At 35.4% G+C, this 13,412-nt stretch overlaps 3 protein-coding genes across 3 annotated transcripts; 1 reads left to right on the top strand and 2 right to left on the bottom strand.

Moving 5' to 3' along the window:
- The first annotated feature begins 62 nt into the window (after positions 1 to 62).
- On the top strand, positions 63 to 11,839 carry LOC135265267 (ubiquinone biosynthesis monooxygenase COQ6, mitochondrial-like). The gene is made up of 10 exons (XM_064355464.1): positions 63 to 291; positions 349 to 539; positions 586 to 825; positions 9,059 to 9,166; positions 9,367 to 9,432; positions 9,480 to 9,587; positions 9,642 to 9,844; positions 10,708 to 10,823; positions 11,024 to 11,190; positions 11,667 to 11,839. Exons 1-10 carry the CDS (start codon positions 138 to 140, stop codon positions 11,712 to 11,714), a joined length of 1,401 nt encoding a protein of 466 aa, XP_064211534.1. The 5' UTR covers positions 63 to 137; the 3' UTR covers positions 11,715 to 11,839.
- On the bottom strand, positions 2,697 to 9,042 carry pyx (pyrexia). The gene is made up of 3 exons (XM_064355463.1): positions 8,275 to 9,042; positions 8,052 to 8,227; positions 2,697 to 5,058 (listed from the first exon to the last, which is right to left on the bottom strand). Exons 1-3 carry the CDS (start codon positions 8,479 to 8,481, stop codon positions 2,784 to 2,786), a joined length of 2,658 nt encoding a protein of 885 aa, XP_064211533.1. The 5' UTR covers positions 8,482 to 9,042; the 3' UTR covers positions 2,697 to 2,783.
- LOC135265623 (uncharacterized) lies at positions 11,821 to 13,386 on the bottom strand. The gene is made up of 2 exons (XM_064355472.1): positions 13,180 to 13,386; positions 11,821 to 13,132 (listed from the first exon to the last, which is right to left on the bottom strand). The coding sequence occupies exons 1-2, from the start codon at positions 13,384 to 13,386 to the stop codon at positions 12,911 to 12,913; spliced, it is 429 nt and encodes a 142-aa protein (XP_064211542.1). The 3' UTR covers positions 11,821 to 12,910.
- Positions 13,387 to 13,412: the final 26 nt, after the last annotated feature.

The following is a 13,412-nucleotide window of genomic DNA, read 5'->3' on the forward strand; positions in this document are numbered from 1 at the left end:
AGCAATTCAAATTTAAGATTTTACTTCTTGAGATTGGTCATTGGCGCCGAAATAAAGTAGTAACTTTGGTTTTTCCCCAATGTCAAAACGCTGTCATTTGTAATGTAAATATTAGTTGTTGAAAAAATACGAAAACAATGTTGATTAAACAGTTTCACCGCAAATTTATCAACCAACATACTATTTTGTTAGCAAGACGCTTTCAGAGTACTCATGACATTTCGTGTAAACATTATGATGTTATTGTGGCCGGTGGAGGCATGGTTGGGACAACTTTGGCTTGTACTTTAGGTAGTTAAAAGTATTATTGCAAAAATAATCCACCAATTTATACGTTTTTGTGTACAGGCAAAAATCCCAAATTGGCGCAGAAAAAAATTTTACTTTTAGAAGGAAGTAAACAATCATCTTGGAAATTGCCTGAAGCTTATAGTAACAGAGTCTCGGCTTTGAATGCGGCAACTTTTGAACTTTTAAATGACATTGATGCATGGAAGCACATTGCTGGTGCTAGATTTGGGCCGGTTAAGCGTATGCAGGTACATGTAAAAAATATTTTTGTAAATATTACAAGCCTGTCTTTAGGTTTGGGATGCTATGTCTGATGCTGCAATAAGTTTCGATCATGATAATTTAGAAAAACCAGTGGCTTATGTTGTTGAAAATGATGTTTTGTTAGATGCAGTGAGACAGGAAATGGAGAATGTAAAGACGGTGGAGGTGCTTTATGAATCAAAAATCCAAACGTGTAGTCATTGTAATACAGAGGAGGATTTGGTGACAGTTTGCATGGAAAATGGGGCCAAATACACGTGTGAATTAGTGGTAAGCTGATAAAAAAATGCAGTTTCAACTTGTCCTATAATCTTAATTTTTTACAAAGTAATATCGTTTTTTGAACAAAACAAAAAAAATACAGAAGGCAGATAGAGTTTTGAAATAATATTACAGTGTGGTCCAGCTCAGTTCTCGTCTTCTGTAACTCAGTCATTAGTAATGATTGACTTTTGATTTCAATGGGGTATTAGAAAATGAACATTTTTTATTACAACTCTAATGTAAATCTTAACACATTCGGAGTTTTTTGTGAAAAAATTCGTTTTGCCGATGACAAATGAATTTAATGATGAATTGTCGTTCATGGTTAAGGGTGTCCGGGAGTGAACGAGGAACTGTTTTCAGCAATTATTATTCTTTTCCAAAGCAACCAGTAATACAACAACCCTGGGCAGGGTTCAGTCTTTACCTGCGTTCAGGGGTTCTAAGGTATAAATTGGAAAAGATCAGTTCGCTAATATTTTGATCTTTTGAATTCGTGAAAGTTGCTTCAAAAACTTCTTAGAAAGCTAACTGTTTTTAAGTTTTATTTTTCCAAAGAATAAAAAATAATCGAAGATATGTATAGATTTGACAATAAATCACGGTCAATAAACATTAACGAGAGACTTTTGAGTTTAGTTACAACAAAAAGCATGCCAAATTTATTTATTTGGTGTAGTTCGATACAGCTTTTGAAAAAGCTACTATTAAAAAGTCAAGAAGTTGCCCTGAAACCATTTTTATCAGCCACTCCAGATCGGATTTTAGGAAATGAATCTGCATTTATAGAAATCAAATGCCCAGTGACTTCAAAAAATAATACTCGAAAAGCCGGATGTTCGAAAAAAATTAAATAAACGACCTCGGTCAAAAAATCGAAGCGAAAATAATAGGTAGAATAATAAAAATAATGCCTTATGGTTAGGTGATTTCCGAATTCAAAAAATCTCCGTACGCATAATTTGCTTTTCTTGCTCAAATGTTTCAGCCACTGGTTTTCTAAAATAACCGAAAAATATTATGGTAATAACACAACAATAAAAGTGACCGCAATTCTTCCTTTGCTTGGGTTTGGACAAAGACAGATAGCGACAAAAGTCAAAGAGTCAAAAGACTCTTCATAGAAGCGGCACGAGCAACGTCTTTAGTGACAAAAGCAATGACCTTTGAAAGATTTTAAGACAAAATGTATTCAACGATAATTTTAAAAATTAATATTCTGCATTAAATACCGAAACCTCAAAACGAATTTTTAAATTTATTGATAAATAACGCGAGTTTTATAACAATCACAATATCTCAAAAACGAAACTTTTAAAAAAAAAAAACCTTAGCGCATCAGCTTGTAAAATATTCTTTTGAATTATCCTGCAAAAACACAGATTGATCACTTTAAAAATAACTGAGTAAAATTGGTTTCAGGATCAATATTTATGCATTTTTTTTCTTTTCTCAGAGGGGTTTAATGTTTTTTAAATATTATAACCAGCGGTCTTTAGAATTAAAAAACCTTTGATTTGATGTATAATACTTGAAATTCTGTTGCGTATTAAGAGAGAAAACTTGCTCTCAATATGGTAACGTCTGGAATCGTTGGTCGCGGACACCGTTAAGTTTTGTGGCAAATAATTCAGAATGTGTTAGGATTTTTTTGGTTCTTATTTTTGTTTAACAGTAGTGTCTTAACTAATTTGAAAACACTAGGGACATGTAAGAAGCTAAAAATGAATTCGAAATAAGCACAAAAAATAATAGGATGCCATTAAAAAATATTGTTATGACGTCATACTTTTTTGGTTCTAGAGTAAATAACATTTACAAAATATCCAAATTCCAGCTGGGCTGGATAACAGTGTATTTAACGCAAAAAAAATGGGTGCTTTTACAATTTTCACTTTTATTTAGCTTTGCACAAATATAAAAAAGCCTACATGGACATAAAAAATAAGTTACAACAACACAAATTAACTCTTTGTATTTTTAATTTGATTCGTTATGCCCTCCATTTTCTCCCTGAACGTCCGGGTAAATTCGGCAAACTCCTTTTGAATCTCCTCCAACTCGCACTTCAAAGCCACTTGTTTATCAGCACCTCCATACGAATCAGAAATCGAATTCAGTCTCGACATTGGCGGCGAAACAAAATCGGATTTAATTTTATTGCTCCTTCGTTTCTTCCGCGGCTTTTCTTTTCTCTCCGCCACCAATTGGTAAATATTTTTAATCAAATCCTTGGGTATGCGTTCCTCTCGCGGATCGTTCGGTTTGATATAAAGCGCCCAGTGGTATTGCGATTTCAAAAGAAGCGCTTTCTTATGAAAAAAATGCATCAGTTTGTGCGGGATACAAGTCAACAAGCGGGAAAAAAGCATCGACTCGAGATGAGCCACGAGCTCGGCTTGTCTGACCAATCTGTCAAGACCTGCACTTTGTTGCAAACCCTGTATGTCACTGACAGCTAACCCGACCAAAAGATTGGCCAAAATGATTGTAACTAGGATAACGTAGGCGAGAAACACGAACTGGGAGGTGTAGTCGTACTGAATCGGAGCTTCCTCGTCGTAGAAAATGTCTTCATATTCTAATTCACCCGACATCATTACTAGGACTTTAATAATGATCCATTTCAAAAGTTTGAACGATTTATATTTGGCGAAAAGCACGCCGAAACTGAAGGCGAAAGCTAGGAGAAGGCAGAAATAAGCGATCACGAATTTTATGAAGTTGACAGCGACTGTGGTGAACATTTGGATGTAGAGTCCGAAAATTGGGAATCGTCCAACTATCATCATGAGCTCGACCCAGGCCAGGAAAATCCCTACGGCGGCCACGTGGTGTTGCCACCGCATCACTTTGTATCTGATGTCCATGTCGTTGTCTAAACTGGGTTGCACGCAGCAGAAAACACTGATTATGATGAGCCATTGCAACCAGTTCTCCCACTGTTGGATGTAACTGCGCCAAGAGTGGCAAATTTGGAACAGTTCCTTCGCCAGAAACATAAAATTGAATACAAGGAGAATGTAACCAATGATATTGTAATACTGTGGAACTCGACACGGACGAGTTAGGAGAGCGCGAAACGAAGGACAGTCTTGTATGTACACCCCGATGGTGTAAATCGAGAACAACAAGACGAAAAGACTGTGATAGAAGAGACTGAAGAGGAAGAATTTCCGGATTCTTCGCCACTTGAGGAAAAGGAAAGTTTCGCAGAGTGGGTGCTTGAGCACTTCCCTATGCCCGACTTCGATGAAGTTGAGCAAAAGTTCGGTTTCTTGGTGCCCCATAGTCGGGACCAGAATCCTGAAATCAAGCTTGAGTTCACAGTCGACGTCTCCTATTTCATGGTCGTTGATTTTAATCGAAGAATCAAACTTGGAAATATATCTCGGGATAACATCGGGTGTTTTCCTCGTAATGAAACTCAAAACGGAGACTCCTCCGTTCGTCCGCACTGTCACATCGCCCCCATGATTGAGTAGCATCATGACACAATTTGAGAATTCATTAAGCGCCGCCAGATGTAGCGGAGTGTACCCGAAGGAATCTTGCCGATTGACATCAGCTCCCGCTTTCAGCAAAAGTCTGACACATTCACACGAGCGTGAAACCTTGACTATGGCCCCATGGAGGGGCGTCCGCCCATCAGCATCTCTCGCATTGGGGTTGCACCCCCTCGCTAGGAGCAATTCGAGTGTTTCCGAGCATTGCGACAACGCGGCCAAATGAAGCGGCGTTTGCTTTTTGTGATTTTCGCTGGTGAGTTGGGCACCGGCGTCGATGAGGAGGCGGGCGCTTTCGGCGTCGCTGTCCTCCGCGGCCAGGTGCAGAGGGGTGAGTTTATCGGTGCCGCATTGGACGTTGACGGCGGCGCCGTGGTCCAGGAGGAGTTTGACGATTTCGGGGGCGCCTAGGGCCGCAGCGACGTGGAGTGGCGTCTCGCTGTATACTTGGGAGGTGTTGGGGATGGCGTTGTTCTCGAGGAGTTCCTTCACGCAGTCGATTGCAAGGCTTTGGACGGCGTAGTGAAGAGGGCTTTTGTTGTCGAGGCCGGCGTTGACGTCGGCGCCGTGCCGGATGAGGAGTTTGACGGCGGATAGGTGGCCTTTGCTGGCGGCGCAGTGGAGAGGGGTGGCGCGGTTGAGGGCGTCGCGGGCGCTGATTTCAGCGCCGTGCTGGAGAAGGAGTTTGATGCAGTCGATGTTGCCGGTGCAGGCGGCTAAGTGGAGCGCCGATCTGTGAATGTAGATTTATTAACTGTAATGACAAACATTACAAATTAAATGCACGATATTGTACCATGAGATCGAAATTGTACTGAATTAAATCAAACCTTGAATCTAAAGTGTAACTTTACCCACTTTTTTTTAACCATCGTTTTGCAAAAGAGTGGACGAGACTAAGGAAGCGTCCGGAAATACTGTTCCTATGTTAGCAAATAAAGCTTCTCCTGAAGCGTTCATCAATTGAATATTTCCACTCCCTCATTTAATTTTTCGCCTGTTAGAAAATAGCATTCTGCAATGTAGGCTTTTGTTGGGTGGTTTACTACGAAGTGTTTTCAACAGAAATAGAAAGTAGAAAAAATAGTATATTAAATCCCATTTAATTTCATAGTAGAATTTCTTTACACACATTTGAATTTTTGGAGTGAAATAAAGCACAAATTGAGAGTTTCTGTATAAGAAAAGAACTCTGTGTTAAGTTAAATCCCATCGACAAATTTTGAGACTAGAAAACCCACAAGAAACTCTAAAAAATGCAAATACGTTCTTGCAAAATTCTACAATTAACTGAAATGAGATATATACCCGTTTTATAAGGCTTAATTGTGGCACTCATTTTATTGGAGCACGCCGAGGGAACCATTTGTGCCACAATAGAACGTCTTATAAAACTCGTATAATAATATACTGTTATGTGTTTTCTCCACAATTTTGATGGAATGTTTTATTTACATGAAGTCTAAAACTTCTAACAGCTTCTGTGGTATCAATGTCATCAATGTCAGGCAAATCGCCCATTGTTAATAAAATTTTCAAGAATATTTCAGAATATGATTTCTCAAAAAACTGTTATATCTATTTATAATAGCTGGAATTTCCAATTAGAAGTGATGATGATGATGGATATGATTTCTCAAAAAACTATTATCTATTTATAATAGTTGGAAAGTTTTGAATAGTAAGATTGTGCAGTTGACGGATGTAAAGCCTCCGCACATACCGGAAGATTTGCGGGCAACCGACGCCGGCAGTGGAGGCCTTTTTCCATACCTGCTTTACCTAATTTGTCTTTGTTTGGGCATCACCAGAATTAAATCGTTTACTTAATTTACTACTTACTATTAATTTTATAAAAATGAGGTAGCTCATATGTAGAGTAGGTAATGAATAATTTAATGTTTTAGATTTTCAACATAAAAAAGATAAAAGATAACGATTTTTTAATACGTCGCTTGTTCGTCAGTAAAGGTGGATCGAAACACATAGTGAAAAAAAATATTAGCTAGTGTTCTGCTGAGTAAAAATTGCCAAATACAATATTAGATACTTATTTATAATATTTAAGTTCTTCCTGTTCTTCAGGTGACTCACTCACAAAAAATATTTTTTAAATCAATCTTTCTTGATCTATTTGCAAATGCTTTTTCCACGTTTAAAAAATATACGAAAACTGGGGGCGGTAGGAGTATTTTTCTAGTTTTCTTGAACAATAAAACTGATTTGATTTACGCATATTTTATTAGGTTGACATGTTAAAAACTACAAATATACTAAAACATCAATGTAAGTATTTAACTTATAAAAGTAAACAGTTAACTGCTAAAAATAAACGTGTCAAAAAATTGTTTATTCAAAAAATAACATGTTGGACATACTCTTAATAATTATTACACAAAAACGTGATAGGTTTATTCTTTTCAATAAAATGTACCAAAAATAAAAAATAATATATGCCACTCAATTTCATGGGGTTGATGGGAACCTGAAGAGGATGTTCAAAGACATTTTTTTATTGAGAAATACCTATCATTTAGTCATTAAATTGTGTCACCGAGGCCATTATAAACAAACGCAAAAAAAACAAAAATTAATTTATTTTTTTTGGCACCTGAAAATGAAGGAGATGTTTTGTTTCGTGTTTCTGACCATTTCGCAAGTTCTGCCATTTAGGCCGTCATTAAAAAAAACTAAAAAAATTGGTTCACCTTATTAGTCATTACTTTTCTTTGTTACTAGAAAAAATGATCACAGATTAACGCGAATTTTTTGGATTGTTTACTTTTTTAGCATCAATGATTAATTGATTAATCAATTGATCAATCATTAATTACGATAATTAATTTAAAAAACGATTGGTTGTATGCACCAAAGAAAGGACCTTGAACTTGATATTTATTTTTTATATTATTTTTTTACTTAGTCACTGTATCAATTGTTGCTCTTTTGTTTCCGATGCTGTCTGGCCTGGTTTGCAGAACGTTTTAATCGCAATTAAATCTTCAATTGTTCAGTATTGTTGAGTTGCAAACATAACTACGATTCGGCACGAATTTTGCCTCAGAAGCATCGGACCACCCAAAAAATAATAAATTGCAACTTTATTCCCGTTAGTTTAATTTTCTATTAAATTTTAACTTCGCTATCTGTAAACGGACTCCTAATTTTATCAGATTTAATTTATTGTTGAATTTATTAGTTTGATGACTGTTTTCTCTAGCTTAAAACATAAATTGATTTTTTTCCAAGAGGTATACATTATTTTAATTCATAATTTGAGTAAACTTTAACATTTTTCAACTTATATGAAAACGCTGATTATTAAAATGAATCAAGCTGAAGAGTCAAATAATATAATTTCGAACGATAATATATTATTAGATTAGGTTCATTTTCCTCTCAGTTTGCACTATTTTAAAAAAAACCTTCTCTAATTATAAATTATTCAAATGATCGTATGTTATTTTATGTTATGTTACGATCTGACGTATCCGCTAATTAAATTCAAGAACACATAATTTGATTGTCTAAACACTTAATCCAAATGCTTAATTTTGAAGAAATATTTATCGACTCGAACAATTTTTGGTCAGGGGATGTCTTCGATCAGCATACAATAGATTGTCCGAAAATTTTGAATTACTGTATTATACCGCCCAATTTTAGTTTTTTATTGTTTTTTACCGCACAAAAATTAAAATAAAAAAATATTTCATTAAAACCAACCGTCCTTCTCCGTCTACGGCTTGCAGAGAAACTCCCTTCTCCAAAACCTCCTGAAGAACCTTCTCCTTTTGCAACCACGTAGCGATAAGCAGTAGACTCGTCGGATTTTTCGTAAAAATCGTCTCCGTATTGTCTTGTTCAATCATCTCGATTATATCTTCGGCATCAGGCAATATCTAAAAGCAAATTATTGCCAAAACGTCGCTAGCAATGAAACACTCGCCTGTAGTCTAGCCTGGATGTAGTCATCGTCCCATATCTCTAAAACTGACTTCCCTCTACTTCTTTGTTCCCCATCGTACTCAGACCCCGTCTCATCCTCGCTGGAGATGCTGCCCATCTCATCTGTCATATCCAGAGAGATGTCGCCGTTCCATCGAACCGTCGATTCTTCAATGGTTTTTCCAGGTCTTTCATGCCGCAGCGACATCGTAAAATCGCGATTTATTGCCAGGATTGTAAATCAAACCTTAGACAAATATTTCATTTCTTGGACTTGCTCCCGCTAATTTCACACACTGTTAAGTCGATTATTTTCGAGTGAAAAACGTTGGTGTTTGCTCGGCAGTTTTTACCAGACCAGAATTAGATTATAAAATAAACCAATGAAGGCAGGTTTAATTTATCCGCTTAAAAATTCCACATACACACTAATATTTATATAATTTGACTAATCATGTCGACACTTTGTAGTTGTACACAAGCTATCCGGGAAATAAATATGTTTTTGAAGAGTTACCAAAACGAAATAATTTTAACAGTAATAGAATTCAAAATTAAACTAGATAATTTTATATTTTTTTCCAAAAATTGTGTTAACCGAAGCGCTTACACCACGCGACTAACAGATGGGCCCCTCTGCTTGTTAGCAGTAGGGAAGGTTCTATTTTTAATTTTCATCGAATCAGTTTGGAATCAAATTCTAAACTTTATCAATATTTTGCCCAACTTTCGTGCCAAAGCAATTGTTTTGTAACATAATTTGTAGTCATTTCTAAAATTTTCAGTTGGGCTGTGACGGTGCCAACTCCCTTGTGCGAAAATCAATGGGCTTTCACCACATTTCAAGTAACTACAATCACATGGGAATCGTGGCGACTTTAAAATTACCACAGGTTTGTAGATATTTTTAAAATTACAGACAACAGTTGTGGTTGCTTTTTATTTTCTAAATAATTCGACCGAGTAAGTAATTTTAGAATACGAATCGACCCATTTCCAAACCAGAAAAAAGATCAAAGATTTTGCAACTGTTGATCCAAACAGTAATAAATGCTTTTTTAGCCTTGTCCAATTGCTTCAATATTTTTATTAGGATTTCGACAACGTCGTGGCTTGGCAGAGGCATCTACCTAACAGCGGGTTTTTGGCACTGCTTCCGGTTAGTCGATAAGAAATAATACATTATTCTTACATTTTTTTATTTAGTTGACCGAAGGTTTGTCATCTATGGTTTGGTCCACAAATGTCGAACACGCCAAAAAACTGATCAAATTACCCGAAAATGAATTTGTGGATGCCATAAATGAGGCTCTAGTAAGTCATTTTTTCCACTGACGGTCGCATATTTACATTTTTTCCAATTTTAAGTGGAAAGTTTATCCTAAAAGTGGGCTGGTTGATCAAGCCATGCGAACTTTTGATAATTTGGTGCGATTTTTCGACTTGCCGTCAAGTTCAGTGACTCAGTTGCCGCCAAAAATTCTAGGTTGTGATATAAATAGTAGGGCGATGTTCCCTCTTGGTCTAGGGCATGCCACGAATTATGTTGGGAAAGGAGTGGCGTTAGTGGGGTAAGTAAAATAGAAGCGATCAGCGGCCCAAAATAGATCGATTGTTTGGTGCTATTTCTGAAATTATTTACTGTATGTTTGTAATAAATCAATTTGTCGGGATATGCATGACTTTTCGCGAAAATTGGTTTAGTTGATTACTAAGTAGGCGTTAAATGGAACACAGTTGCGACTACAAACATTCTTAGATTAAATTTTTCTTCAGGAATTGATAAACAAAAACATTGTAGATATCCAGATAATAATGCTTCAGGAAAGTTCTAAGAAATTGTGATTTAACTTCGTTGCAATTTCTGGTACAAGAATGTTGAATGTAACAATTTGTTTGTCATTATTTGTTAGCTATACACCTGAGTCAAACTCATTTCTTGTTGTGGTGGGTTAGGTATTCAAAATGTTTCTGGGAAATTCCCATTTCATGAGGCTGTTATTTCCAAACATTACAGTTTTAAAATAATGTATTGACCTAAAAACAGAACTTATTTGCCATATTTATTTAATAAATAGGTAACTTCATAAAATAGTAAATAAAATTAATAATTAGCAGGTTATTTAAACGATTTTTATTTCGCTATAAAATCCAGATAGCCTGATTTATGATCCTCTAAACCAGATGATCGGATCGATTATACATTTTTAGTTTAAACTATTTTTAAGTTAATATTTATTTATTTGCACAAGGTCGATCTAGTTTCAAAATTTGAATGAATAAAGTATCCTTCTTGTAATAACTGTTAAGTTAATATTTATTTATTTGCACAAGGTCGATCTAGTTTCAAAATTTGAATGAATAAAGTATCCTTGTAATAACTGTTTGAATTTCGATTTAACTTTCTCGGAATAAAATAAAACGTTTTCTCTAGAGATGCAGCCCATAGGATACACCCTTTGGCAGGCCAGGGGGTAAATTTAGGGTTCGGTGACATCATCTGTTTGAACAGGATTTTGGGCGAAGCGGTTTACTCAGGTAGCAAAATGGGTAAGTTGTTGAAACAAGATTCGACATGTTAATGAAAAAAACAAGATGTTAATGTAGAAAAGAAATTTTGTTTGTATGTGTTACGTCTAATCTGTTTATTGCGAAATAATTATGTAACTATTGTTATTCGTTAATGAATTAACAAAAGAATTTTTTTATGGTGAGGCGATATAGGAAGTAATTTTTTACTCTATTCATAGGGAACTTATTGTATCTCAAAGAATACGAAACGGAAAGGCAGAAACACAACGTTCCCATGATGCTCGTAGTTCATGGACTTTTCCATTTGTACAGTTCGGAATTCACCCCTCTTGTCCTTCTACGAAGTTTGGGATTACAAGCGACCCATGCATTATCTCCCCTCAAGGTGAGAAGAGAAACGAAATTTCAAGTATCTGCCCTTGCTTAGTTAGCAAGGACCATTGGCGGCACTACCTGCATGCTAATATAGGAGCAGATAAGCTATTTTTAAATTAACTCTCTGTTGCACAAACACCTTGCTAAATCAATTTTTAAGAAGTAGGTCACATCTTTTTGCGTTTTTCCAATTAATTATTTATCGTTGAAATACAAAAACAAAATAAATGAAATCAAATATTATCCCAAAAATATATTTTGTTTGTTATCACTTTACAGTACCACAACAATAATAAACTATGTTTCGAAACAGAATTTTTAGCAAACCAGTGACGCATTTCGTCCCCGCCACTGGTACCTAGTCAATTCATAAAAACCGTTAGCTGAGGCGACAAAGAAAGTGTGACGTTGAATTTTTATTGTTCTTTAGAAACGTTACACGAAATGTAATGTCAGATGTTTTAATGCTTTTTTTATTCCTTTCAGAAACTTCTGCTATCAAGAGCATCTGGTCTTCGGTATTGGGAGACGTGACTTTTTAAATAAACATTACAAGTCTTCTTGGTAGACTTGTTTTTGTTAATTTTTCACCGATATTTTTCTACTAAGTTGTAAACTGGTTATGAAATAAATAAATGACTAAAAAAATGCGGCTGTTTTATTCTGAACATATTTTCATGGAATTGAATCAATCTAAAAGTTCTAAATAATACTGAAAAAGGTATTTTCCCAATTTTCTAAACATTCACCACATAAGTGGTGGCAAAGTTGGCAAAGTCCATAGTCTCCAGAATTTTCTAGGAATAGTTATAATCTAATAAATCCAAATAACTGAACGAGATGATATGCTATAACAAATATTTTACAATGAGAATGAAAGTAACTGAAAAGTAAAAGTAAACAAAAAAATACACACAAAATGTGCCAATTATTGCCTTGTCATTTGATGAAACAGAAACTACGAATTAAAATGAAGTGGGGGCTCATTAAAAACAAAGTAGAACGTGCAAAAATAGCTCGGAATTTAACAATTTTGTATATTATGGCTGGAATAAATTGTTCAGTATTGTTGAGTTGCAAACATAACTACGATTCGGCACGAATTTTGCCTCAGAAGCATCGGACCACCCAAAAAATAATAAATTGCAACTTTATTCCCGTTAGTTTAATTTTCTATTAAATTTTAACTTCGCTATCTGTAAACGGACTCCTAATTTTATCAGATTTAATTTATTGTTGAATTTATTAGTTTGATGACTGTTTTCTCTAGCTTAAAACATAAATTGATTTTTTTCCAAGAGGTATACATTATTTTAATTCATAATTTGAGTAAACTTTAACATTTTTCAACTTATATGAAAACGCTGATTATTAAAATGAATCAAGCTGAAGAGTCAAATAATATAATTTCGAACGATAATATATTATTAGATTAGGTTCATTTTCCTCTCAGTTTGCACTATTTTAAAAAAAACCTTCTCTAATTATAAATTATTCAAATGATCGTATGTTATTTTATGTTATGTTACGATCTGACGTATCCGCTAATTAAATTCAAGAACACATAATTTGATTGTCTAAACACTTAATCCAAATGCTTAATTTTGAAGAAATATTTATCGACTCGAACAATTTTTGGTCAGGGGATGTCTTCGATCAGCATACAATAGATTGTCCGAAAATTTTGAATTACTGTATTATACCGCCCAATTTTAGTTTTTTATTGTTTTTTACCGCACAAAAATTAAAATAAAAAAATATTTCATTAAAACCAACCGTCCTTCTCCGTCTACGGCTTGCAGAGAAACTCCCTTCTCCAAAACCTCCTGAAGAACCTTCTCCTTTTGCAACCACGTAGCGATAAGCAGTAGACTCGTCGGATTTTTCGTAAAAATCGTCTCCGTATTGTCTTGTTCAATCATCTCGATTATATCTTCGGCATCAGGCAATATCTAAAAGCAAATTATTGCCAAAACGTCGCTAGCAATGAAACACTCGCCTGTAGTCTAGCCTGGATGTAGTCATCGTCCCATATCTCTAAAACTGACTTCCCTCTACTTCTTTGTTCCCCATCGTACTCAGACCCCGTCTCATCCTCGCTGGAGATGCTGCCCATCTCATCTGTCATATCCAGAGAGATGTCGCCGTTCCATCGAACCGTCGATTCTTCAATGGTTTTTCCAGGTCTTTCATGCCGCAGCGACATCGTAAAATCGCGATTTATTGCCAGGA

This window comes from Tribolium castaneum, chromosome 3 (assembly GCF_031307605.1).
Source record: "Tribolium castaneum strain GA2 chromosome 3, icTriCast1.1, whole genome shotgun sequence".
Classification (NCBI taxonomy): Eukaryota; Metazoa; Arthropoda; class Insecta; order Coleoptera; family Tenebrionidae; genus Tribolium; species Tribolium castaneum.